Source organism: Myripristis murdjan, chromosome 16, assembly GCF_902150065.1.
Source record: "Myripristis murdjan chromosome 16, fMyrMur1.1, whole genome shotgun sequence".
NCBI lineage: Eukaryota > Metazoa > Chordata > Actinopteri > Holocentriformes > Holocentridae > Myripristis > Myripristis murdjan.
In genome coordinates, this window is record NC_043995.1 from 19,793,459 (window position 1) to 19,819,442 (window position 25,984).

At 43.0% G+C, this 25,984-nt stretch overlaps 4 protein-coding genes across 7 annotated transcripts; 3 read left to right on the top strand and 1 right to left on the bottom strand.

Moving 5' to 3' along the window:
* The first annotated feature begins 413 nt into the window (after window positions 1-413).
* dap3 (death associated protein 3) lies at window positions 414-5,697 on the top strand. 2 transcript variants are annotated; one of them, XM_030071939.1, is made up of 13 exons: window positions 414-595; window positions 823-864; window positions 1,085-1,198; window positions 1,357-1,458; window positions 1,939-2,047; window positions 2,159-2,251; window positions 2,380-2,510; window positions 2,618-2,698; window positions 3,938-4,102; window positions 4,201-4,260; window positions 4,356-4,445; window positions 5,216-5,333; window positions 5,447-5,697. In XM_030071939.1, exons 2-13 carry the CDS (start codon window positions 826-828, stop codon window positions 5,530-5,532), a joined length of 1,188 nt encoding a protein of 395 aa, XP_029927799.1. In that variant the 5' UTR covers window positions 414-595; window positions 823-825; the 3' UTR covers window positions 5,533-5,697. The 2 variants fall into 2 exon arrangements, with proteins under 2 accessions (XP_029927799.1, XP_029927800.1); XM_030071940.1 differs by having other exon boundaries at window positions 432-535.
* Window positions 5,698-6,006: 309 nt separating this feature from the next.
* gba1 (glucosylceramidase beta 1) lies at window positions 6,007-10,143 on the top strand. Its single transcript, XM_030071936.1, has 12 exons — window positions 6,007-6,140; window positions 6,291-6,393; window positions 6,537-6,728; window positions 6,841-6,987; window positions 7,076-7,209; window positions 7,297-7,469; window positions 7,558-7,647; window positions 7,769-7,916; window positions 8,404-8,628; window positions 9,004-9,167; window positions 9,307-9,423; window positions 9,493-10,143. Exons 2-12 carry the CDS (start codon window positions 6,327-6,329, stop codon window positions 9,596-9,598), a joined length of 1,563 nt encoding a protein of 520 aa, XP_029927796.1. The 5' UTR covers window positions 6,007-6,140; window positions 6,291-6,326; the 3' UTR covers window positions 9,599-10,143.
* A 227-nt stretch (window positions 10,144-10,370) lies between these two features.
* Window positions 10,371-18,395, bottom strand: rnf115a (ring finger protein 115a). The gene is made up of 9 exons (XM_030071941.1): window positions 18,240-18,395; window positions 16,223-16,281; window positions 15,973-16,027; window positions 15,386-15,669; window positions 15,143-15,211; window positions 14,942-15,014; window positions 14,752-14,845; window positions 11,939-12,054; window positions 10,371-11,407 (listed from the first exon to the last, which is right to left on the bottom strand). Exons 1-9 carry the CDS (start codon window positions 18,315-18,317, stop codon window positions 11,288-11,290), a joined length of 948 nt encoding a protein of 315 aa, XP_029927801.1. The 5' UTR covers window positions 18,318-18,395; the 3' UTR covers window positions 10,371-11,287.
* On the top strand, window positions 18,376-25,930 carry polr3c (polymerase (RNA) III (DNA directed) polypeptide C). Of its 3 annotated transcripts, none has more exons than XM_030071933.1 (13): window positions 18,376-18,499; window positions 18,896-19,042; window positions 20,212-20,476; window positions 20,620-20,915; window positions 21,049-21,153; window positions 23,923-24,096; window positions 24,188-24,239; window positions 24,372-24,432; window positions 24,550-24,700; window positions 24,800-24,901; window positions 25,025-25,074; window positions 25,228-25,377; window positions 25,490-25,930. In XM_030071933.1, the coding sequence occupies exons 2-13, from the start codon at window positions 18,896-18,898 to the stop codon at window positions 25,572-25,574; spliced, it is 1,638 nt and encodes a 545-aa protein (XP_029927793.1). In that variant the 5' UTR covers window positions 18,376-18,499; the 3' UTR covers window positions 25,575-25,930. The 3 variants fall into 3 exon arrangements, with proteins under 3 accessions (XP_029927793.1, XP_029927795.1, XP_029927794.1); XM_030071934.1 differs by lacking the exon at window positions 18,376-18,499 and adding an exon at window positions 18,640-18,659; XM_030071935.1 differs by lacking the exon at window positions 23,923-24,096.
* Window positions 25,931-25,984: the final 54 nt, after the last annotated feature.

Here is a 25,984-nt window from a genome sequence, read left to right on the forward strand (position 1 = left end):
ATGTCCCATTTGGGCAAAAAAATGAAATAATAATAAAATGATAAGAATCACTATTATAATAATTTAAAAACAGGCTATTGTAAACCTCACAGAAATCGTATACACACCCCGATGCCATTAAAAAGACCGCATTCCCTCTGCAAACAGTTTATCAGTTAGTGAATCCTGGCCAAAGTTTATTCCTGCTATCATAAAAATACCTAAAATATCAAAAATAGGATTAGAGGTAACTAATTATGTTGAAGTCTGATAAAATCCAAATCCCCACAGTAGGCCTAATTAGTGCTGGCTGAACTGTAGTGATTTTGATTTCTTTCTTTTTTTTTCTCTTTTCCCACAAGTATTTGAAAAGCATTACAACCCTAATCTCTAACCATGGAAGTAGTTAAGCGCTAACGCATACAGAGCAACCATCCCCTGACGTCACTTCCGTGTCTGCGCCGCATGATGGCGGTGTCCATGACGGATCTGGCACATTGACTCCGGCCGATGTTGTGCAACTTCCCATCGCGCTAACCTGAACCTGGGACATTTTGTAAATAGATGCCATTATTAGAAATCCTCGTGACTGAACCTTTAATGAATTGATCCGGAGGTGAATGGCTTACTGTGCTGAGACAAGTCCACGCTGTGTTGATTTTACCTGCTGTACGAGGCTGTTAGCAGCTAGCTTAATGTTTATGCAAGGTTATGAGCCTTTGGGAAACATGGGTGTCTTACGGTTACAGTAAAGCGTAATGTGTGTGCACCGTGTCTGCCTTTTGTTCTTGATATCCATGAAGTATCACCTCAGTAACTGTTCATTTGGCATTCATATTCCAGATCATGGCCCTTCACAGACTGTCCTTCAGACTACGACACACGGTGAGCCCACTGTCAGTAAAAGGTTTTCACAGGACTGAATTTATATTGAGAAACTCCACAGAAAATACTTATGTTGTTTTCTTTTAATAAACTCAAGCAGATTTGGAGCATCTCTTTGAAGTAGTTAGTGGCCAGGGAAAGCAGAAGAGGATGGTAGGCTTGCAGTCTTCATTCATTAAAGGCAGGTTAACCTGTGGGTTGTGCTGGTTTGATCCCACAGGCAGTGCTCGTCCGGCCCCTTCACAGCAGTGCATGTGGCCAGCAGCAGGAGGCCTTGGCTGCAGAGCCGGTGTCTGAGCCCCTCTCAGTCTTCAGGACGCAGGAGAGCGATCCAGTGAGTACACATGCAGATTTGGCTTCACCATCGCCGGAGGAAGCCAAGACGACTAATACCCTCATGTGGCGTACAGCTGCCCGCTTGAGGCAGATTGATTTTTGCAGCTTGAAGTTAATAGGCGGTGTGTAGACCTGTGTGATGCTGTCTCTCTGCAGGCATGTCAGTCAGAAAAACATGCTGGACAGTACTACACTCTGCCTCCTGAGCACGTCCGGACGCTGTTCCCTCATGGTCTCCCCCCACGCTATCAACTGCAGGTAAGAACTGACGGGTTTGTGTTAAGATTTTTTACGTTTTGTTTTTAAACTGCATGCACTGAATCTGTTTTACTCCCTTAGTTTAAATACAGCTGTGCAAAATCGATACAGCATGAAGTAACTTTCCACAATAATATGTCTGTTCTCTGACATCTACATTTCAGTGCACTATGTTAACTAAGTGCATTGCACGAAAATTGGAAGGGAAATTTTTGCATTAAATTGTTTTGAGTCAGTTTGTCACCTGATTTATTATATAATATGTTTTTGACTTAAGTTGTATTTTATGTTAAGCTCTGTTTATACATTTTCAGCCAGTTCTGTAGAGTATTTCAGTGTGTTGTCATTCAGATTGTGACATGACCCGTGTATCGTGTTAGGCATTGAATCGCAAAGTCCTTGTCAATACCCAAGCCTAATTTCAAAGTAGGAAATGCTTTCACTTTCACATGATTGATTGTTTCTAATGTTCGGCTCCAGGTGAAGACGTTTAACGAGAGCTGTGTGATGGTGAGGAAGCCTGCCCTGGAGGTCATCTCTCACCTGAAGAAGACTGACGACAGCAAACCTGCCCTTCGCTACTTGTTCTGTATCCTTCGGCACTCATAAATACACACACACACACACACACACACACGCACAGGTGAACACACTTGTTTTCCTTTGGTGCTCCTGTTGTTGACCTTAACTGGCTGCTCAGATGGGTTGAAGGGTAGCGGAAAGACAATGTCTCTCTGTCACGCAGTCCACTTCTGCTATACACAAGGATGGCTGGTGCTGCATATACCTGATGGTGAGACACACACACACGCACACACACACACAGACACACAGACATGCCACGTGTCTGGCTACCATTACAAAAGTATTGAATGCGTCAACAGTGACCCTTTTCGTCCTTTGTGTGTTTTCCTCCTACAGCCCACCTGTGGGTAAAGAACTGTAAAGAGCTGCTGCCTTCATCCTATAACGCCTCTCGCTTCGACCAGCCGCTGCAAGCCACAGATTGGTTACGCAACTTCAGAATCACCAACGAGCACTTCCTCTCAAAGGTAGTGAGTTTTCCACAGGTTGCCAGTTTTTAGTGTTGATAGATTCCTCAGCAGAACTCTGTGTGTGTGTCTGTGTGTGTGTGTTAACGCATCTGTTTGCCTTCCAGTTAAAGACCAGGCAGCGCTATGTGTGGACAAAGAGAGAGTTTACAGAGGAGGGAAGGCCATTAGGAGAGCTGGTGGATCAGGTGAGTCACAGTGTGATCTGCTGTGAGGTTGGATTTGCGACCTTCTGATTTTCCTGGTATTTGTCCTTAATTCCATTAGGGGATGGAGTTTATCTTACCATTGTAACATTGTTGTTGTTGTTTTTTACCGATCTGTTTTCATTCACTTCAGCTAATATAGCTGGTGGCTTTAGAGCACCTTCTCAAAATGCACATTTATACACTTCATAAACTGCTATTTTACTGAATGAATGTGAATTCATAGATTTCAAAACCGCAAATGTCTCAGAACCCGGAGGCGGTTAATTATGGCAGCCTATTGTTGCAACGGTGAAAAACAACATTAGCTCAGCATCTTCCTATAATGAATAACACTTCTTGTTAAAACAAGATCGTTTTCTTGTTATAACGAGATTATTTTCATGTTATAATGACATCTTTTGTTAATATAAACAGGCTAATAAGTAAGAAACTTTTTGGTATGTTATGAGAGGTTTCCTGTTATAACAAGATAAATTGGTCACGTCATAAAGAGAAAAAATGAACATGAAAATATCTTGTTATAAGAAAAACATCCTGTGATAACAACAACAAAAAAATAATCTCATTATAACAAGATACTGAGCTGAATGTAGCATGCTCTGTTTGTTGTATTATCAACAGTAACTTATTCATTGCTGCTGCTCTTACCCACTTTCCCCCTTAGGGATCATTAAAGTTTCATCTTTCATCTTCTGTGTACTTAGTTGCGGTCAATAGACGATGAATTTGAGCAGAGGGATGGATCAACACAATATTTTGAACTACACACTGTCAAAGCCAGGAAGGAACACTAGATTCACATGCAGCCTGTTAATTTCTCAAATTTCCCAGTTATCATACGGTGCTGGAAACGCACAGAATGATCAGCCCTCAAGTGAATAAAACTGTAGGAGTGAGACATTAGTTCTGCTATATAATGCTAGATCATGTTTTAACGTGATATTGATGCCCAACTTGCGACAGCATATTACCAAGAGGGTTAGGCTGCTATTTGAATTATTTCCCAGTGATGCTATTTAGGAATCAGTGCTAAATTGTCAGAGCTTGAATCAAAAGAAAACAGTGACTGTTCACACTCTTGCATTCCAAAAATATCCTCCTCTTTGCATTTTTAAACACATTACCACTTGCTTTTAATTTCTGTCCCATAGAGGAAAAATAGAAGTTGATGTTTTATATGAGTTATTACTGTTTCTGTTCGGTTGTCATGTGCTGCAGGGTATATCCCGTGTGAAGAGCAGCAGTGACGTGGTGGGGGCGGTGATGAAGGAGCTGAGACTGCAGAGCGGGCAGCCAGATGCAGGCTTCAGACTGGCCGTGGCTGTGGATGGTGTCAACGCCCTCTGGGGAAAATCCACCATCAAGAAAGAGGATAAGAGCGCTGTGAGGGAACACGGTCACACTCCTCAGTCCTTCCTCACACTTCATCTTCCATTCCACAGATAGGATGTCTCATGTGTTTGTCTCTCGCTGCCTGCCAGGTGTCCCCAGAGGAGCTCACTTTGGTGTATAACCTGAGGAAGCTGATGAGGAACGACTGGGTGAGGATGCAGAAGACTCCACTCAGGGCTTTAAGATGAATGTTACATATCTGATTATTATTTTCTCTTACTTTCACTCTCCTTTCTTTCCCCAGAATGGAGGTGCCATCATCACCACTCTGTCTCAAACGGGCTCTCTCTACACTCCTAACTCGGCTTACTTGCCTCAAGAGCTGCTGGGAAAGGTCAAGTGTCATTTATACTTGATTATCCTCAGCTCCCGCCCTACAGCACAGACTAGAAATGCGCATTTCCTTTTCAAATTTTGATCATCAGTGAGGCAAATTGCAAAGTCTGACCTCAGACCTGTGCCTGAAGGCAACATCTCCCTCCTTGTCAGGGCTTATGGTTAAAAGGGGCCTTTCAGAATTAAGTAAAGTGATAAGCACATTCACCGCTCTCACAGGTGCTGGAAAAAGATATATTTAAAAAAAATTAAATCGTCTAAACATCTCTTTGCCTCCCAAAAATGTAGATGTAACTTGATGATATTAGACCTGCAGGACTAATCTTGACTGTTTAAAGATATGCACTGTTGATTTTCCCCTTGTCAACTACTTATAACTGAATTATGTGTGTATCTGTATTTGTATCTAAATGTTGTAATTGTGTCAACTGCCAGTTATACATATTTTTATTTCAGTGTTTCTCGAGTCAATGATCTGTTGTCTGAATGGTGATCTGTGCTGAATGTAAAAGATGCTCTTCCAAAATCAGGTCATGTGATATCATAACATGGTGTGTTATGGGAACATGGGTTCTGTGTAAGACACACCTGATAAAGACCAATTCAGGTGAAGGTCGCACGAAAAACTTTGGAGCAAGAACGTTGTGCACAATCACTCAAGAGTTTTACTGATGTTTTTCAGTGGATGACCTCCATCTTAACTGAGGTGTGTAATGTGCACTGAATCGACTTCCTGTGTGTTTGTGTGTGTGTGTTTTTTCTCATCAGGAGGGCTTTGACAGCATGGATCCATTTGTCCCGGTGCCAGTCCCCAACTACAGCGAGAAGGAGTTTGAGAGCTGTTACCTGTACTTTCTGGACCGCCGCTGGCTGCAGCATCCACACAGTAAGTGATGTCGCTGCCATGCTTCGCTGTCCAAATTGACAAACTGACATAGAAGTGGTGCTGTTTTTAGTAACTTTGAAGTGCTATCTGTCTGTTTCTTTTTTTTATATCAGGCCGAACAGACGAGGGGAAGAAAGAACTCATCTTTTTGAGCAACCGAAATCCGTCTATGTTGGATCGACTTTGTGCCTTCTTGTGAAGTCACTTACACACACAACACACAAACACACACACACGTATACAAACATTTCTGTCCTAAAACACATATACACAAACATAGGTGTCCTATTACATGTGTATCCTTCCATAATTTATGATGCATGTATGTTTCTTTGATAATAAAATATATATATATATAAGCAAAGTATTGTCTCTTTGGATTGTTAAAAATGTGTCGTGGTCATGGTGCAGACGTCTGTGGAAGGATCAGTGTGTGTGTGTGAACAAAATAACAGGTTAAAACGACCCACCAATCTGAGAGAAGAGGAAAGTGTGTTCTCGTGTTACATCATTAGGCTTGCTGCTGTGCTGGCTTATGTTCGTGATGGGGGAACAGGCCTGTTTTGGACGAGTTCTCCGAGCTGTTTTGTGATTACAGCGCCATCTGGCTGCAGGTTCAGGCCACTGCACGGGTTGTTCACGTGACGGGTTTCGTGTCACATGACAGCCCAGCTCCCAGTCGATCGCCAAAACAAGCCACTTTGGCAAACGCTGCATGTATAGGCGTGTTTGAGATAATGTGACACATGACGAAATATCTGGAATAATCTGCCGGACTCGCCAAAGCTCTCTCCAGGGGCCCGCAAGGTGAGATCAGCTGCTCTGAAGTGAACTTGGTTGGTAGTGAAACGTCAGTCAGCTAAATGAATGGGGAATTTGCACTTTTAATTTCATTATGGTGACATTCTCACGTGGCTGTCATTGGTGAAAGCAGTGTGTTTGAACCTATTCACACAGGTGACCTCACTACGAGCTACTTTCTTCCTTGATAAAATGGCGTTGTTATCAGCAACCCTTTTAGCCCTTGTTCCCTTCACAGTGGTAGTGACACTCTCAACAGGTAAGACTCTTACCTGCTGTCTTGCACCACCATACTGTTGTCTTTCCACTTGTGCTTTATGCATTGTAGTCAGTTAATACAGTGTGCTACTTATCCAGAGGAATAGCCCATCTGTGACATCTCTGTGCACTTTCTCTTACCAGGAAGTAATAAGTGTGTGCCCCGCAACTTTGGCCATGGCTCTGTGGTGTGTGAGTGTAACTCAACGTATTGTGACAGTGTTGGGTCAGTCACCCTGCCTCCGCTGGGCCAGTTCTCCTCCTACCTGAGCAACAAGGCTGGCAGCAGGCTAGAGGAGAGCCAGGGTCAGGTTCATGTGAACAGCACTGGAGCAGGTGAGCACTGGCCTTGGATCAGGTGCCATACTCTGAGCAGCAGCGTCTTGACATGGCTGTACTTTTGCAATATCCTCTTTCCAAGCCGTTTGATGTCTGTGATGTCTTTCAGGCCTCAGGCTGACCATCGTTCCCTACCAGAAGTACCAGAGGATCAGGGGTTTTGGAGGAGCAATGACCGACGCAGCGGCTATAAACATCCTGTCCTTGTCTCCTGGCACGCAGGACCAGCTGTTGAGACAGTACTTTTCCACTGAAGGTGTGTGCAAACAGGTGCCATTTATTCCTTGCAGATAATTTCTAATGAAAATAAGTACATCAGAATCATCCAGCCATAATTCATACAGGTATAGGGTACAGTGTGGTGCGCATTCCCATGGCCAGCTGTGACTTCTCCACTCGTCTGTACACCTACGCTGAAACACCTGAAGACTACAACCTGGACAACTTCACACTGGCCCCCGAGGACACCAAAATGAAGGTTTGTTTCCCTCTCTGTCTCACACGCATATATCCATTATCCACATACGCTCATCCATTTTTGTCCTCTGTTATTCCCCTCTTGCAGATCCCCCTGTTGCAGCGTGCTCAGGCTCTGTCTCCTCGCCCTTTGTCTCTGCTGGCCAGTGCCTGGAGCGCCCCTGCCTGGCTGAAAACGAATGGTGCACTCATAGGAAAGGGTTCCCTCAAGGGCCAGCCAGGGGGCAAGGAGCACAAAACCTGGGCTCAGTACTACATCAGGTAACACGCGACACTTCACCTCAGCATGGTAACACACATCAGTAATGCTGGATAAAGTACCAATGTAATTTTGTTTCTTTCCTCTCAGGTTTCTTGAGGAGTATGCCAAACACAACCTGTCCTTCTGGGCTTTTACCACAGGGAATGAGCCCACTGCAGGGCGGATGACAAACTACAGGTCACTCTTCACATAACATTCAAACAAAATCTGTAACGTCTACACTGTAGGAAGTGACTACGTGGTTCCTAACAGATTGCGAAGTATAGATTTTCAGTGTTTCATGTTTCTCCCACTGCAGTTTCCAGGCTCTGGGCTTCACTCCAGCGGAGCAGAGGGACTGGGTGATTATGGACCTGGGACCTGCGCTGCAAGCCTCCTCATATCCTGACACACACATCCTCATACTGGACGACAACCGCCTGCTGCTGCCTTACTGGGCTAAAGTGGTGAGACTGAGAATAACCAGATAGAGAGGAAGTGTTGAAGGAAAGGGAGAGATAATTTAGTTCCAGAGGGGTACATGGAGTGTCATGTTTGTTTGTTTTTTTTGTCAACTTCAGTTTAAAAAAGTGACCTCTTAATCTAAAAATTTTGGTCAAGGAAAAATGTTTGTATAGGTCATGGAAATTCAGCATTTACATTTAGCTGTACGGGAAACTAAATAGACTCGAATGAGATACTTGGATGCTTCAGGAACAAAAAGGTTGTACAATGACTCAATACTTACTTGTGTCAGGTATTGCAATACTTCATTGAACCATTATTTTTGCTTTACTGTTCCTGCAGCATCCAGGCAGCTTATCCACTCCTTTTCATTTTGCCATATTTCACCTGTTGAGCTTCCTTTTCCACACCTTTGAACTCTAACCCTGTGTGGGTGAAATTTGCCATTCTCCTTTGTAAAGACTCCTCTTTTCCCCTTGTTATCCTTAGGTCTTCAGTGATGTGCATGCATCAAAGTACATCCATGGTGTGGCTGTTCACTGGTACTTGGACAGCTTTGTGCCAGCTGAGCTAAGCCTGGGCACCACCCATCATCTCTACCCAGAATACTACCTATTTGGCACAGAGGCCTGTGCTGGCTGGAGCCCAGTAGACAGAGGGGTGAAGCTGGGCAGCTGGGAGAGGGCTGAGCAGTACGCGCATGACATTATAGAAGTGAGTTCATCATACCTCAAGCATGAGAACCGCACTCTTCAATCGAATTCATTGTCTCAGAGATGAGATCTGGCATGCTGTGAGCTGCTCTCGAGGGCCGAGTTACCTCCCTCCATGCTGCAGTGCAGGTTTAGAAGTCACGCTGACTGCACACACTCCAGAAAACTGCCTGCGGGCGACCAGAGCAAGCTGCAACTGGTGCTTTGTTTCTTTAGTCTTCACTCTTATCTCAGATGAAATTAGAGTCCCTTCATTCCATTCATTTTGCATGTGTGCATTCACTCTACTGATATCGTAGGAATCAGGAGGATTTGTTTTTTCAGATGTGCCACTCATTGGACATTAAGATAAGACGTTTCTTTTTCTCCACTGCAGGACCTGAACCACTACGTGGAGGGCTGGACTGACTGGAACCTGGCCTTGGACCAGACTGGTGGGCCAAACTGGGTCAAGAACTTTGTGGACAGCCCCATTATAGTGAATGCTGACCGTGACGTCTTCTACAAGCAGCCAACCTTCTATAGCATGGCCCACTTCAGGTACCATTGTGTTGGAGTCAGGCCTTAGGATTTATTCTTACTCACTTTTTGTGCACTTTTGAGTGGCAGGATTCATCCAATCCATCATTTTAAAAGCCAGCAGTCTAATACGATTCACACAACTCTCCTTTGTTTACAGCAAGTTCCTGTGGGAGGGATCTCGGCGAGTGGGCGTGTCTGCCAGTCAGGAAACAGCCCTGGAAGTCTCTGCCTTCATCAGACCAGATGGCTCAGTCGTGCTCATCATCCTCAACAGGTACATGAAATGTGTGTGTTTATGTGCAGTTGATCGTTACTTAAGTCTAATAGTGTTTGTGTTTTGCAGGTCATCGTCAGTGATCCAGTTTGAGGTATGGGACCCAGCTGTGGGCTACATTTCCACTACCGCTGCAGCTCGTTCCCTGCTCACACTTGCTTGGAACACCCACTGATTAAAACATTCACATACATTAGTTTCACCTGGACTACACACTGAATGCTCCAGTCATTTCAACATACCAAAGAGAGAACCTTTATGGTTTCTCTCAGCACCAAAGCAGTAAGTTCTTTGTGAAACTGCTAACTACTGAAAGTTTTTTTTCTCAACAGCATTATGAGACACTCATCTGCAGTTTTGTTGCTTTAAAAAAGGCTGCATTTAAATCAAGCCACTGTAAACAAGTTACCTCAACCCAGCCATCTGATTTATGCTATTTATGGTCCTAAAATTATATTTTTATGCACTGATTCTAATCAGTTAATGTACTTGAAAGTACTGAATGTATGAACTTACCAGAGTGGCCTGTGCTGAAGTCTAACTGGTGCCTGCATTTCCAACTAATGAGATGATTCAAGTGTCTGCACCATGTCACATATCTAAAGAAATCATCTAAATAATGTACAGAATTTGTAAATGCCTTCTAAACAAGTTGCTACATATTATTATTATTATTTTTTTTTTTTCAAATTTAAATAAAGCGCAAATGTTCATTTTCAATGCGTTAATTCTGTGGAAGTTTCAATATTGCTCGTGAAGTCTCATGTTACACCTGAAGTATCAGTGAGTACATAGAAAAAGAGAATATATAGAATGAGAATATATAGAATGACATCTTTGTTTGAGTTGCAAATAGTGATTATGCCAATTTAACAATTAGCACTATAATCATTATGGCAGATTACTTTTTTTTTCAAATTTATTCATACATCATACACATTTTTTTCCATATATATAATATACATATTCTGATAACCAGGTATTTCACATTTGCCTCTCCATTCTTTTTTTTTTCTTTTCAAACCATAAGTTGTTGGACTAAAATTATTTACATCAAAAAAAAAGTGATAAAAATGTGAAACAGAAGACAGTCATAAACAGAAGGATAATATGACCAAGGGATGCCATCTGTTTATACTATATACACCAGAAGGAGGAAGTTTGATTTCTGAAACATTAAGGAAATAATAGGCCGAGTTCCATATTGAGTCCTTGCCCCTTTCCTTTGGCCTTACTGGACACAAACATTATCCATTAAGATGTAAAAGGGTCCAGACAGGCGTAAGGAATCCTAAGCTTTAATGTAAGAGCTCCCATTTGTGGCCATTACACAGCAGCTTTTCTGCATCCTTCCTACAAAATGCTCTATGTCATTCACTTATTGAAGGACACTAAATGGCAAGAGTGAAAGCGACACATATTTGGTCCGATGTGAACCATATAACTTGGAGGGCTCAGTTGCAGGTTTCAGCTGATCGTGGGCTGAGTAAAGAGGGCAAGGTACATGAAGTCTGGCATTTCCCCACAACAGTGTATTACAGCAGTGCATTTTCAGGGGGGCAGGAAGAAGGGGTTGGCGTAACAAGTGGAAAAACGACGACATGAGGCTGATGATCAGTCTGGGCTGTTTTGTTGTAATTAGGAGCTCTAGCAGACCTCATGAGTTGAGGTGTGTGAGAGAGAGCATCTGTATACACGGGTCAGGACAAAGTCATTAAAATAGAAAATAATGAAAAAAAAATTAGACTGAGATGATGTTGACTGCAATGGAGATGAACAGGGGAGAGTGAGAAGCATTATGTCTTCTCTGTGTGTGATGCTGAATGTAGGCGAGGGGAACTGAGGGATAAGACAGGTGGGCGTCTCAAAAGGACCATCTCTCCTGTGTGCGAGAGTCCGTGGAGAGCGAGGGGGACTCTGGCGGAGGCTGGCTGCTGCTGTCCTCTCCATTCAAACCCTTCCTACACACTGGACATGTGTCATGCTGCATGGAGAAAGAACAAGAGAGACATGTAAAAAGCATTGACTCTGGCCTGTTTTCACAAATCTGATGAACTTTAGAGAAGAGGCTGTGTACTCATATGATAAGTTCTGGTTTTTGGTATGCCTGATTCTTTCTTTGGCTTCAAATACCATAATTTAGCTATCAGCAAAATTTTGCAACTACTAATGTTAAATGACTGGGGGATGGCAGCATTTTTGAATTTGGAGGAAAATCATGCAGCTAGCATTTATCAATGTATTGTTGATTTAAGCTGCTTTAAATGGGAATTATGAGTCACATTTGGGTTCTACTCTGATGGTGCTTCATTTAGCAGTAGTGGTTGTTATATTTAGCCTAGTGTCTCTGTGATCATTACCAGAGAACCAAAATGTAATTTCAACTTCTATTTAAGCCGTAGAATAACCCACACCAGAGAAAAATCGGAATATTTCATGAATAGCACAAAGCTATCAAGGGGCTATTCCTTAACACTGGTCTACAAAGATCTACTTTTTTCACTGTGATTCTCACCATTTCCAGCCATGGTACTATACAGTCTGAGTGAAAGAAGTGGTTACAGGGTAGCTGTCTGACAGGCTCTCCCACCGAAAAGTCCTCTTTGCACACCGGACATTCCATACTGCAGTCTACACAGGACAGGACAGGACAGGACAGAACATAGAAATGTGATTCACATCATTTTAATGAAATGCCTGGTATCCAACACTGCCTGTACCAATATCTTTCGTGGTATTAATCACCAAATCAGTTAGCCAAAACTTGACGTCTTGGACTGCCAACTGCTGCACAAATGCATTCCTTGATGAGACATAAATAATAACATAACCTCATCCACCACTGCATCACAAAATTCCTTGAATGGGGCATGAGTTGACCTAAGCATTGCCCTGCTAATGACAAAAGACATGAAACAACTGACATGTCATCTTAAGGTAAGTGTAAGGCAGAGGAATGTTTTAATTCACATTTAGTATTCACCTTTCAACCATCCTGCGAAAGCTAGGCTAAGATAGCTGAGCCTGCAGATCCAAAAGAAGGACGAGGGGAATGACAGGGGATATACATAGATGCTTTTATTGTCCTCGAGAGAAAATTCATTATCACAATTTGTACAGTCTCAAATAAATGCAGCCATTCAGTCCAGACAGATATTTATGTACACACAATCAATAGCCACATCACAATTAACAGGGGGAGCTTGTTCAGTGCCACAAAGGCAGAGAGGTTGAAACTCCTGCTGAAAAGGGCCCTTTCCAGGTCAGGGACCTGTACCTGCAAGCAGATGGGGGCAGTGTCAACTGTTCTAAGTTTCCAGATGGCAGAGAGTCTTTGGTGGCTGCATTTATTGATGTATGTGGTGTGCTGATCAAAGCTAAGTTTATTGTCCAGGGTGAATCCAAGGTACTTGAAGGTCTCTGCCAGTTCAACTGCTGTGTCATTGGTGTGTGTGGGGCTGTGACTTGGGGTTGACAGTGGCCCTTTCTTTTGCCTCAGACATTCAGCTGCAGGTGGTTGTTTGTGCGCAATTGTGTGAAGTGGGAGATGGAGTGCTGATATTCATATAGAGAGTTACTGTCATTCAGGAGTGCAAGTATGGCAGTGTCATCTGAATATAATGAAGTATGTGGTGACAAGTGAGGGACTGACACAGTCAGCAGTGTAGAGTAGGCGTCACCAATTAGCGAACCCAGTAATTATTCTGCCTGGAACGCAAAACAGTTTGCAAACTTTCTATAATGTTGTGGTTTGTTTTGGCTACTGCATCTCCATGTCTCGTCCAATTCTGTGCATTATTCAAATCACTCCACCATCTTCGCCAATCAAACAATTGCACAGGAAAAGGCACTTGAATTCAGTGAGAGAGAGACAGAAGCAAATGTAGGAGAAAAAGAAAAATACCAAAGATGTATTAAAGATGAACTCATGTTTGTTAAAAATAATGACTTTGTTTTTCATCCAGTAAAACTGCTGTATTCTTGTTATGCCAAATGTTACCTCAGTTTTGCAACAGGCATTTCATGTTACTGATAGATTACTAGATAAATGTTCAGGAATGGTTCAGATAAGGACTGAAGTGAGCACTATTTCAACTGGTGGTAATTACTGGTGTTAGGACTACTGGTCTGCAGTGGTTTGATTCTGAGGGGCAGGGTTTCTTTGGCACTGGTATGATGGAGGTCATTTTCAAGAGGATGGAAACCGAGGCAGTCCTGTAGGATAACCAGAAAAGGGAACAGGGTTCCACGGCACAGTCCCTGAGCACATGCGCCTGGATGCCATCTGGTCCAGGGGCCTTGCCAGGTTTACACAGGCTCAGCTGCCGGCGGACATCTTCCACAGAGCTTGGTGTGCTGGCTCCAGGATGGGTGGGGCTGTCAAAAGTTCTTCACACTCTTTTAAGTGGCGGGTTTTATTAAAACGTCCATAAAAATTGTTCAGGTCTTCAGCAGAGGAGGAGGGATGGGTGATTGTGGAGAAACCGATTCTGAGGTTGTAGCCAGTGAGTGTTTTCACTTTTTGAACAGCTTGTCTCGGTTTCATGCTGCCAAATTCCTGTTACAGTTTTTCTTATGTATCAATATGGAGGTGATTCAGGGTGTGGAGTTGGTTTATTTTCTGAAAGTTTTAACCGGTATGGTGGTGCTAACCCAGAACTTGATAAAGTCAGTGATGACTGACACCCTCTCTTACAAGCAGCCGTCTAAATTGTCCCAGTCTGTGCAAGTCAATGAAGCCTGAAGTTGTGCAGTGACATACTCCGGCCACTGTTTAGCTTGGTAGATTTGAGGCTTGTGACATTTGAGTACCGGTTTGTAACGTGGAAGTGGGAGAATAACATTGTGGTCTGATTTAGTTCTGAAACAGGGGTTTATAGTCTGGCTGATACTCTCAGAAAGAAATGAGCATTTCACCACTGCAGTCATGTGCAGCAAAACATCTTCACTTGGCATACAGCAACAGCCTTGAAACACAAGTACCTGTCCATGTTATACACAACTGCCATGCAGTGTTGAAAAGAAATAGGCTAAACAAGTATTAATGTAATGATAGATGAGCTATTAGAAAATCTGAGGAAGTCTATACTTGAAGCACATCCTTCCTCCATACAGAAAGCATTGAATCAGCTGAGCAGCCATCATATAGAGAGCAGGTATGTACTTAACTACTCAGGTAAATACAGTCATTGTATACAAATAACTGACAGATTGACAGCTCCATCCATGTTTCCAGGCAGTATTGTAATACGTTGTTGGGAGGCTTAGAGAGAGTAACACAGTGAAGACAGAGTGGGACAAAAAGGACAAGGAATTAGACTGACTGACCTGCTTGTTCCTGAGAGATATTGACAGTGGGGAGGGAAGAGATCTTTTCTTTCTCTGCTGGAGGAGGCCCCGTGTTCTCAAATTGACCTAATAACTACACACACACACACACACACAAACTCATCATCTGAGGAGAAAATAAAGGATGAAAACACAAAGCTTATGTAAGCTTACAAGGAGTTTGGTTTACCTGTGTTATAACAGCATCTAACCCTCCCTGTCCCCAGGCGTAATCTCCTGGGTTAGAGTGCAACATCCCTGTCCTGAAAGACACACAGGTAACAGCAGTTAATAGCAAACATGCACAACCTTTGATTTATAAATCCTCCACCTAATTCCACACTAGCTGATTCAATTTGCCATCTGTGATATTACAATCATATGATCTCACCATGAGAGGGGAGGTGAGCCAGGGACTCCAGAGTTGGCAAAGAGACCAGCAAGAAACTGTTGTACGATCCTAAGAGAGACAAATAACTCCATTAACAAAAATAAGGACTATAAGAACTGAAAGTTTGTACTTAGTGCCAGAGTGATTATAAGACTATAAGGCATACAAAGAAAGCCTGGTGGATGGTAAGGAAAACTGACACACAAGCATGTAGGGTTGAGGTTGAACCAAGCAGTGACTCACCCTTCCACAGCAGGCGAGCGGTCTGGCCTACTGCTGCCCCTGGACCGGTATCTTCTTTGGCTGTGCATGCGAGGGGGACGTCCTGGTCCCCAGTGGTCCGCAGCTCCTAGTGGGCCCCCCATTGCGCCCCCTAGGCCTGCTGGAACTGACCCCCCAATTGGTCCCCCTCCCAACCCTCCCAACCCACTGAGACCCCCCAACCCCCCTCCAGGCACCCGGGCCTCTGAGTCAGGGCTGTCACCGTCTGTTGTAAATGGCCGCTCCACAAACAACAGTTGCCAGAGCTAGGGGGGGATGAGGGTCGAGAACAGAAGAAGAAGAGGGAGGAGAATTTGAAAAGTGGAAGTGTGAGCGTGGATACAAAAGAAAATTATGCAATGGTACAACAAATTGAAAGTTAGGGACAGGAGAAGGGAGGATGCAAGCATGCGATAAAGAACAGAAGGGGCAAAATGGGGTGAAAGGAGAGACAAATCGAGAGGTAGGGAAAGAAAAGACCAAAGTTAACCAAATCACAGAAATGAACTGCAATCAAACTTCCTTGCCCCAACCCTCTGCTCCCAGGAATTGCCCAGCACAGCTCGTACCTCTGCAAATTGTGTGGCTGTGTCATCTATCCCATTAGCGCCGCCCTCTAGGAGACTGAAGGAAACAGTGCAGAAGGGGACAAAATATACATCATTAGCAACATCCACTGACCCCTATAATCAACATCAAGATCCTCCAAAATCAGCATGAGACAACCTATGTCCCTGCTCTTGTTCCACAAACAAGTCTTCATATTACAGGCCTATGTAGTCTGGAGCTGTAATGTAAATATCTAGAATGGACTCTTACCTGGAGTCTTCTGTTACTTCCTCTATGAACCCTGAATCACATCTTGGGCAGATGTATTCCTACAGAAGAGTCAGGGCAAAGAATTAGACAATAGGTGGTTACTCAGACTAGGTTCTGTCTTCTATAACAGGAGATGGGAATTAGGGCTGGACAACTAGGAATAAAATCAAATATCACAATGTCTTTGACGAAATAGCTTGATATCAATATTGTGAGATGATGTCAATATTGTGGGGGTGACTGCTGGTGCTTTCACAAGATATAGACAAGTCAATGTTCAAGTCTTTTTACTGCCCAATATCACTGTTTACAGTCTCAAAGGGCTCTACATGACCACAAGTTTATAAGAAACAGGATGACAACCCGCCAACTTCATCGTCATAGCAGGCAACACAAACAACTCCCCCCCCCCAAACTCCAGCTGTAACAGGGGAGGAAAATGCAAGAAATCTTGAGGACCACAGAGAGAGAAGACCCCTTCATGGCTAGAGAGATGTGAAATAAATGCCAAGCCAGTGAGCAAATTACAAACAATACAGTCGTAATGCAAAAAAACAACACACACTTTTTTTGATTAACAAGCAGCAGTAATGTGGATGATGCCCAAACTGGTAGAGGCAAATAAAAGAACAGCTAATACAGCCTAATAAGTTCAGAAAGTTTCATCCGGTTACCATAATGCAACCGTTAAAGCCAGGAGAAGACAGAGAACACTTATGCCATAGTAGCATGTCCAAAAACCCAGACAATATCTAGCCTCATAAAGAAATCATTCACAGCACTGTTTTTTTAAACATCACTCAGTCAGTTTGATGGTCTATGTTATAAGAATGTGACTCAAGAGGTAGAGCTGGTCTGCCAGCCAAAGCCAGGGTGTAGAGTGTGTCAGCGACAGTCAGCGACAGAATGAGGAAATACTACTGTCAGTCAGTATTATGACTGCTGAATGTCAAATTGCCCATGGTTGGAAACAAAAACACTTGATGGGATTCCTGGGCAGCTGTATATTGTTTGGTCACAAAAAGGGATGTCATCCACTGTATAAATGGACACATGAGTGAGACTTGGACCTTGTGATGTAGTAGTGGGGTGATAAACTGGGGTGTTGCAGTCAGCAGGCGTAGCAAAGACATGCCTCAGCACTGAGTATTTCTGAATGTCTGAGACAAGCAGGCCAATTTAGCCTCAGTGGCAGTCTGACAGTAGCTGGTGTTACTGCTAACCATAACATGTGAGGATCCAGTCAGAGCAGAACCTGTCCGGTCGACTGACAGATGAGATGAAACACTGACGGACAATACTCAGAGGGCAAATACTGAAATGGGACACCTGACCCATCTCTGTCCACAACGTAGATCAGCCTATGTAAACCAGAAAATAAAATGTACAATACAACCTGGGGTTAGCCTAAGATCGCCAAGACGTGGGTCAAGCCACAGCTTGGACATTAAGTTAGCTAGTTTGTCTCACTTTAAAACTGAAACCAAAACCGAGATTGTATATGTTCCCAAATTCCCCAAAACGTCGTTCCAACAGTGTAGGTTCACTTGTAACGTGAAATTAAAACCAACACAGCGTTGGTATAACGTTTGCCCATGGATGTTCACACGAACCTCGATACGTCGAAGTTAACGTTTCCGTTAACGACGAGCCAACACAGACGTTCTCTCAGCTGTGTTGGTGTGCTGTTCAAAACACAACATCCATGAGCTGGCAGTCAGAGGCAACCCCTGAAGCACACTGCTCCTTAAAAACAACCCCCGCCTCAACCTCGTCCTCAAGCAGCAAACTTCGACATTTGCTTTTTGACGATTACTTGCGAGTTCATTCAGTAAGTTACAACAACAAACGCCAGCTCGGTAGCCCCGTCGATCCAAGGGCCACGGCTAACTGGCTAGCTAGCGTTTGGAAACATAAAGCGAAACAAATGGTATTTCCGACTAGGCTTGACTTGTCAACCGAATGCAATCGTAGGAGAAGGTGGGATAAATCGAGAAAGACAACACGGCGGCCTTACCGGGAGCTTGGGACTCACTTCTCCCTTACAACAGTGACAGAAAAACCGATGCGGGGGTACAGCCGCAGCCTCCGCCATCTTCCCCTGTCCAGCACAAACACTGACGTCGGTCCTCCAGCAAAACGAAGACAGCCCATCCGCCTCCAGCCCATCATGCACCGCGACAGCTATTTGGGGCAAATTGAAGCAAAGGGCGGAAGTGTTCTGTACGGTCGACGGATAAGCCACATGTGTGTAGTTGTTCACCGGGGTACTTAAAGGTAAGGGCTGCTTCTCTCCACAAACTGACCCAGGTGTTTCGGAAGGGAATCTGGTAGTATAACTAACACAGAACGTAACGTAAAATTAAGTTAAGTAGGTTAAGATGAAGCTTACCTTTATCTTATGGAAATTGTTACATAGCACTGAGTGTTTGCGCAAGTATGAGAAATTGGAAATTACTTTAGAATCTCTCTCTCTCTCTCTCTCTCTCTCTCTCTCTCTCTCTCTCTCTCTCTCTCTCTCTCTCTCTCTCTCTCTCTGTGTGTGTGTTCCTCAGTTGTCTAGTTATAGTGTCACTACACATTGGCAGCATGAGCAGTAGCTGTCTGTACGTACTGTGTATATATATCTCCATGTGCATAGCCTGAGTGATTACTGTATGTTCTTCTCTGCAGATGACCGCCCAGGAGGTGCGTTTGTGTGGACTTCTGCTGCAGGAGCACTTTGGAGATGTGGTGGAGAAAGTGGGAACACACTTGCTCAGAAATGGAGCACAGCATCTACGAGCCATCGTTCAAGAAACTGGCACTCCAATGGACCTGGTACTGTTTCAAACACTTGATTTTGCCATTGCTATACTGTTACTACTAATACAGCTACCATACTTCGGTGCAAATGATCAGTGCAGGAACACACAAGTGACCGATGGCCGTCATTGTGGTTGTCTTCCACTGATATGGCTGTTTCTTGTTATTAGCCATGTTTTTTTTTTTTTTTTTTAAGTATTTGTGGGTGGCTGTGATCTGTGGGTAGTGTATGTCTCTGATGTCGCGGTACAGGTGGCAGGTGGTTAGGGCGTGCAGCTCGGTTTCCACCTCCTGCTGTGTGCAGTGGATGCACAGTCTCTCCTCTCTGGGGAGCCAGGTCTGCCTGTGGCGGCCTCTCTCCACGGCCAGGCTGTGCTCACTGAGTCTGATAGATAGATAGATAGATAGATAGATAGATAGATAGATAGGTATACTTTTTGTTGTTGTTGTTGTTGTTGTTGTTGTTGTTGTGTCTGTACATGCTTAGGGATTTCCTTAGTTTTGGATCGGTCACAGTGGTCAGGTCATCTGCCACTGAGTATTTTCTGTTTAGGGCCACATATCATCCCAGTTTGCTTTGGTTTTTAATTGACTTTTTCCAAAGTGTCAAATAGTTTTCTTTTTTTTTTTTCTTATAATTTATAATTTATAAATTATAATAAATTTGGTTTAGTCAAATAGGGTTCCTGTTTGGTGACTCTGCTTGTGTTTGTAAGCAGAGTCCTTGAACCAGTTGGCTAATGTGGTTTTTATCTCGGGTTTCTCTGTATGTGAAGGCTTTGTTATGGAGTGTGTCAGGTTCACTTTCCTTTAGGTGGTTATAAACTTTATAAGCTCTCTTTTGAATTTTAATAATTAGTGGGTGCCATCCTAATTCTGCTCTGCATGCATTATTTGCAGAATTCTCAATTTGTTGTTTGTCTCTTTTTGTAATTTCTTGGTTGGGATGGTAAAGTCTGGGTTGGGATTTCCATGGCGTAAAAAGCCTTTATTTCCTCATCTCTCAGGTGGTTCACTGCTCACTCTCGTTCACACACACACACACACACACACACACACACACACACACACAAACACACACTTACTTTCCCCTCTACATTGCACTGTCATTTAATGTTTTGGTATATGGACCTTTGTGGGCTTTAGTAGTCAACGATGTGGTGTCCTCCTCTGTCTCTGCCCAGGTGAAGAAGTCTCTGTGTGTCCTAATACAACATGGAGCCTGTGCCTTCAGCTCAGGCCGCAAAGGCCCGGGGAGCCCAGTGGAGTACCAGGCCAGTTTTGAACGGATTTTGAGAATTCTACGCTACCCACGCTACATCTACACAGCCAAAACCCTTTACGGCGACACAGGAGAATTGATCATAGAAGAATTACTACAGAGGGGCCACATGACTATGAGCAGTACTGTTAAGACAGTCGCCGACCGCCTCACACTCAATATGGAGGGTCAGTGTCAACAAAGAGCTTAAACAGGATGAAATGAACATGTTAATATGGACTGGTTGTGACATTAAAAAGTGGACAGGTAGTGTATGGGAGGCCATTTTTATGACAGTCATTTTGACTTTGTCTTTTCTCTGTTCTACTAGAGGGGCACAGCATGGAGTACAGCGAAGTGAGCAATACATTCTCCAAACTGGTGGAGACCCATTTTTTGCAGCGCTGCCCTCCAGTGGAAGTGGCAGGAAAAGCTGTTAGTGCTACCCCGGATCCTGCAACTACCCCTGGTGCCCCCGCGAATAACACTACCCCGTCCACACCAGAGAGCTTCGCTGACTGCTACAAGGTGCCTCATGTCACACTCATCGGTCGAGGTAAACGCCGCAACTCCAGTGAGGATGGAGAGGACCAAAGAAATGCGAAAAGGGCTAAGGAGGACCCAGAGGTGCGTGTTTTGACCACCTTGGTGAAAGTTTTCACATTTTTCACAGTTGCTGTCTTTTTTTCTAGACACTGATGCTCTTCTTCCTTCTCCTGTCTTGTCTCTCTCTCTCTCTCTATCCCTCTGCTGTGCTCAGACACACGGCGATGAAGGAATCTACTGGCAGGTGAACTTTGAGAGGTTTCATCTTCACTTCAGAGACCAGGCTATCATCAGTGCTGTGGCCAACAAATTGGACCAGGTCAGGTTTATAAAAAGAGGCCGCAATATTCATGAAATACCATTGGTAGCTTGATCAGCAAGCTCTGAGTTCTTCAGAAAGGAAAACTGGATTTCACAGTGACAACACCATCAAATCTACTTCGATAGCTACATGGAGCTCTAAAACTAAAATTGTTTCTGTGTAACTCAAAGTTGCCATACAGTTGTTCTCAAAAAAGTAATTAGCCTCTATAGCTACATATACAGCACAATGCAAAGTTAGCCACAGCCACACTTTATTTAACTGTCCAATGTTAATATACAGTGGTGGAAAAAAGTTTTCGGACACCCCATGCATTTGTGAAATATTGCATTAAGAATCACTCTTAGGTCTTCAAGTGCAATTTCTTTTAGTACAGTCACAGCCAAAATACTAAACAAATCCTAAAAAATCCATTAAAAACTTAAAATTGATTGGTTCCATAAAAATACATAAGAAATTTTGAGTATTGGGTCATTTTGGTACCAGTGATGAAGGTTGTTCTTTTTATTAAAAGACACAATTTTTGTTGCCAAGCTTGGTGTCTATATAAAGCCAGCACATTTGAAAGTTCTTCAGACACAAAAATGGCTAAAACAAGGAACCTAACGCAGAAAACACGCCTGAAGATAAAGATTCTCAGCCAGGAAGGGTACAGCTGCCGCCAGATAGCCAGGAAGTGCAGATGCAGTCCTTCAGCAGTTGGATACACTCTGCAGAAATACAGACAGACCAACAGCTTGGAAGACAAACCAAGATCTGGGTGTCCAAGGGTTTCTTCAGCAAGAAATGACTGCATCCTGATCCGCATGTGCAGGCAAAACCGCCGAATGACATCACAGGAGCTTCAGCAGCAGTGGTCAAACCAAACTGGTGTCCAGTGTTCCACCTGCACTGTACGTGGCCGACTTTTAGATCATGGCTTAAGGTCCTACAAGGCTATCAAGAAGCCCCTGATCAATGAGAGACAGAGGTTAGCCCGGCACACAAGAACTGGACAGCCAGGAACTGGAAGAAGATTCTGTGGTCAGATGAGTCCAGTTTCCAGCTTTATCTTTCTCCTACTAATGTGAGGGTACGCAGAAGGCCAGGTGACAAAAAAATAAAAAAAATATATATATAATTTGTATTTGTTTGTATCTGTCTAATGCAGCCGCACATTTTGAAACACAAAACAGATTTTTACACAAATATTTCATGATAATATTTGAGATTGTGTAAAATTTTAAAGGTGCCCGAAAACTTTTTCCCACCACTGTACAATTTAATATCAACTTTGTATCAGCTGAGTTCACACAAGTGAGTCAGTGTAGCTACTTAATTTCATATAAATCTGTCTAATGTTTATACTCATAGAAAACAACTTAATATCAATTGATTTTCAGTTGACTTTAAACGCAGTAATAACTTTGCACCAGTTAGGGTTTGGTTAGGTTGGTACAGAGCTGATACTGAGTTGAATATTAAAATGGAACAGTCCACATAAAGTGTTTCCCCAGCTACTGCTTTATATTTACTTTGCTTAAAGAATAAATATTGTGTTCCTCATGGAGTTTAGCAAGATTGAGTGATAGTAGTTTTTTAATTTGGCTCGCACAGTGCATTTATTGGAGGCATAACATTGCATAAAAGCCTCAAAATTACATAACATAGCACATTAATTATGTAAGAAATAATTATACTAGAAAGTCTTTGCTGCTGTTTTGACCCAGCAGGATCAGCGTTCTCTCGTGGCAGTGATTGTTGGTTTAATTTAGTGTCTGGTCTGCTAAGCAGGGCTTTAAAATCTAGCTGGGTCAGCTGTCACATTAATTTTATGTTGTGGACATTATTGAGGAACTATTGGCTGCAATGTGAACTAAGTGGAAGACTAAATGTAGATATAGTGAATTGTTGGTAAGATATGGATGAGGGAAGGTTCTGTTGAGTCTGGTGCTGGTATCATGGGCCTAGTCCAACAAAATATCTGTGATTTGTTTGTGATCAATCTGATGAATCTGGATTTTCACACAAGCATGACAGTGTCCCTGATAAATATGTAAAAAATATTTTCTCTGTCTATGAGTGCAGGGATGTCTTTAATTTGGTCCTAAAATCATTGAACAGAAATAATCTGATACATTGTGTCATCAGCATCAAACAACATAATGTTACAGAATAGAACAGATACAAACTGATACATTGTATCATTAGAATGGAACAGACATGAATTGATACATTGTGTTAGAATAAGAATGGCTTTATGAGCATGGCAAGATTATTTCTGTTGGTGAAGCACTCTTAGTATCATCAAGAATTAATATGAAATGTATGAATAGTAACAGTGCGATAGATCAATTACATTTGTTACATTTTTACAAATATGTTATTATCCACATCATTATTGAACACAATTTTTATTGATCTTTTTGTTACGCTTTACTTTCTCTTTCATTGAGGGGATTTCATTTGAGGAGCTGTAGGAAATTATCATTATTGTTCTACCCACAATCTATGTACATTAAATAAATTTACATTAAGGTTAACTGATCTACCCATCACCCTCCTAAGTCACACTGTCAACAGTCCATGCCACCCAATTAAAAACCCTCTAGACCCAACAAAAGGATGTTATTGCAGCAGAAAATCTGGAGAGCTTCACCCATAGATTAAATCTTACTTCTGCTTAATTCAGTGTAATTACATGTGTATGTATACAGGGGCCAGTTTGTCAAATACGCTTGCTTCATGATTGTTCCCTTTCGAAACCTCTTCTTCCTCTCAACTCAGACTAGCAGCGAGATAGTGAGGACTATGCTGAGGATGAGTGAGGTGACAACCCCACCCATTGCCACTTGCACACAGGCCCTCTCAGCCAATGAGATCTTCAGGTCTCTCCCTCCCAACTACAACATCAGCCGACCCATTTTAGACCAGTACCTCACGCTACTCGTTGATGACCCGGTAAGACCTCCGCAAGGATCACATGTCTCTTTCTTGAATCTCCTGCCACAAGGAATCTGTCTTTACCTCCGTTGTGTCCTCTGTTTCTCAGATGGAGTTTGTGGGGAAGTCAGGAGACAGCGGAGGAGGGATGTATGTTGTCAGTATCCTTTTATATTGGAATGCACTTATCACCCTGACACATGCTGAAATGTCTCAAATGTCAGCTGACTGTGGATTTAATATGTAATTTATCAAATGTAAGACAGTGCTGCTTTTCTTGACTCATCTCTTAGACTTGCACAGAGCTTTGGCCAATCTGGCAAGGGCAACACTCGAGTCTGTAGTACAGGAGAGGTACGTACATACGTGTGTGTGAGTGTGTGTGTGTGAGAGAGAGAGAGAGAGAGAGAGATACAGATAATCACCAACACATTATTTATTTATTCTTCTTTTCATTGAATCCATCCTCAGATTTGGCTCCCGGTCTGCACGCATCTTCCGTCTGTTGCTACGGAAACGTCATCTTGAGCAGAAGCAGGTGGAGGATTTCGCCATGATTCCAGCCAAGGAAGCTAAAGACATGCTCTACACACTGCTTTCAGAAAACCTGGTTCAGCTCCAGGTATGGCCCTGAATATGAGATACCACTTTACCCACTTCTTCTCTTTAATTTTAACATTTTACGCTCATTGTCTTTTATGTCGTTGTTATTGTTCTTCAGGAAATACCCAAAACTCCTGACCATGCTCCCTCACGTACCTTCTATCTTTATACTGTGAACCAGCTCCCCACTGCCAGAATGTTGCTTCAGAACTGCTTTAAGGTAAATAGTGAGCATGTGTTGTAGAGGGCTGGATAAATGAGGACTAAAAGCAGCACAATGCCGGGGTTATAAAGGCTGATTCATGCTTTGATTGTCTTGTCCCTGTGCATTTTTTTTGGGCAGACAGTGGCCAACCTCATAGAGAGGCGCTTGTTTGAGACCAAAGAGAGCAAGTGAGTGCATTAGCAATATCTCTTTACATTTCCTCACATGTCAATATTTCTGCTACCTGTTGATTTCACAGGATCAGTTTTCAAGATCCACTGGCTCAGTTGGTCACTGTGTCATTGATAAATAGATTGATTGGCTTAATGTTTGGTCAACAGGCGTCTGCTGGAGAAATCCCAGCGAATAGAGGCCATCCTGGCATCCCTGCAGGCCAGCGGGGCAGAGCCTGAACAGCTGACGGAGGTGGAGGAGATGATCACTCCTCCTGAAAAGCAACAGCTGGAGTCCTTACGGCATCATATCAATAAGTAGGAACACAGCACAACAGCACAATGCCATTGTCACTTCATTAGTCTGGTGGTATTCTCATTCTCACTAGCTCCCTTTTTGTCCGTACCTTTGTCTGTCTTTCCCCTTCAGGTTAGATTCAGCAGAGAACCAGGTTGATGAAACCATCTTCCTACTAGAATCTTACATCAAGTCCACCGCTACAGCCACACGCTGAGCCAGCCAGATGTGTGAGCATTACTGCTCACACCCATACCCAGACCACGCTGTTACTTCATGTGTTCATGATTACTGACAAATGTGCCTGTTTTATAGTTTATATGTGAGATAAAAGCACTATAGCTTGGAAAGCTTTATTTAGGAGTGGAATAAAATATTATGGTTGATAATTTTGCTTGGTTTTATTACCTGAATCATTATAGATTTAAAAACAAGAATACTTCTTTCAGTTGTTTTAATGTCATCAAAAGAACAAACACCAAACTGGAAGACAAGACATAGAACAAAGTGATTGGATGAAATGTAAAACTGTGATGAAGCCTGTATATTAAATAGAAGAATCGTGGTTCAGTACACTTTTTGGATTTTGTTAAAATTAGAAAGATTATTTACATAAGTGCTCCCGAC

Excerpts from the sequence above, each read along its gene's own strand:
- gba1 (XM_030071936.1), top strand. The coding sequence starts at position 6,327 with ATGGCGTTGTTATCAGCAACCCTTTTAGCCCTTGTTCCCTTCACAGTG. Across the intron at positions 7,917-8,403 it reads TGCCTTACTGGGCTAAAGTG|GTCTTCAGTGATGTGCATGC; the intron begins GTGAGACTGAGA and ends TGTTATCCTTAG. Across the intron at positions 9,424-9,492 it reads GTGCTCATCATCCTCAACAG|GTCATCGTCAGTGATCCAGT; the intron begins GTACATGAAATG and ends TGTGTTTTGCAG.
- polr3c (XM_030071933.1), top strand. The coding sequence starts at position 18,896 with ATGACCGCCCAGGAGGTGCGTTTGTGTGGACTTCTGCTGCAGGAGCAC. Across the intron at positions 20,916-21,048 it reads GGGCTAAGGAGGACCCAGAG|ACACACGGCGATGAAGGAAT; the intron begins GTGCGTGTTTTG and ends TGCTGTGCTCAG. Across the intron at positions 25,075-25,227 it reads TTTGAGACCAAAGAGAGCAA|GCGTCTGCTGGAGAAATCCC; the intron begins GTGAGTGCATTA and ends TTTGGTCAACAG.
- rnf115a (XM_030071941.1), bottom strand. The coding sequence starts at position 18,317 with ATGGCGGAGGCTGCGGCTGTACCCCCGCATCGGTTTTTCTGTCACTGT. Across the intron at positions 15,670-15,972 it reads CAGCCACACAATTTGCAGAG|CTCTGGCAACTGTTGTTTGT; the intron begins GTACGAGCTGTG and ends ATCCCCCCCTAG. Across the intron at positions 12,055-14,751 it reads TATCTCTCAGGAACAAGCAG|ACTGCAGTATGGAATGTCCG; the intron begins GTCAGTCAGTCT and ends TGTCCTGTGTAG.
- dap3 (XM_030071939.1), top strand. The coding sequence starts at position 826 with ATGGCCCTTCACAGACTGTCCTTCAGACTACGACACACG. Across the intron at positions 865-1,084 it reads CCTTCAGACTACGACACACG|GCAGTGCTCGTCCGGCCCCT; the intron begins GTGAGCCCACTG and ends TTGATCCCACAG. Across the intron at positions 4,261-4,355 it reads AGCTGATGAGGAACGACTGG|AATGGAGGTGCCATCATCAC; the intron begins GTGAGGATGCAG and ends TTCTTTCCCCAG.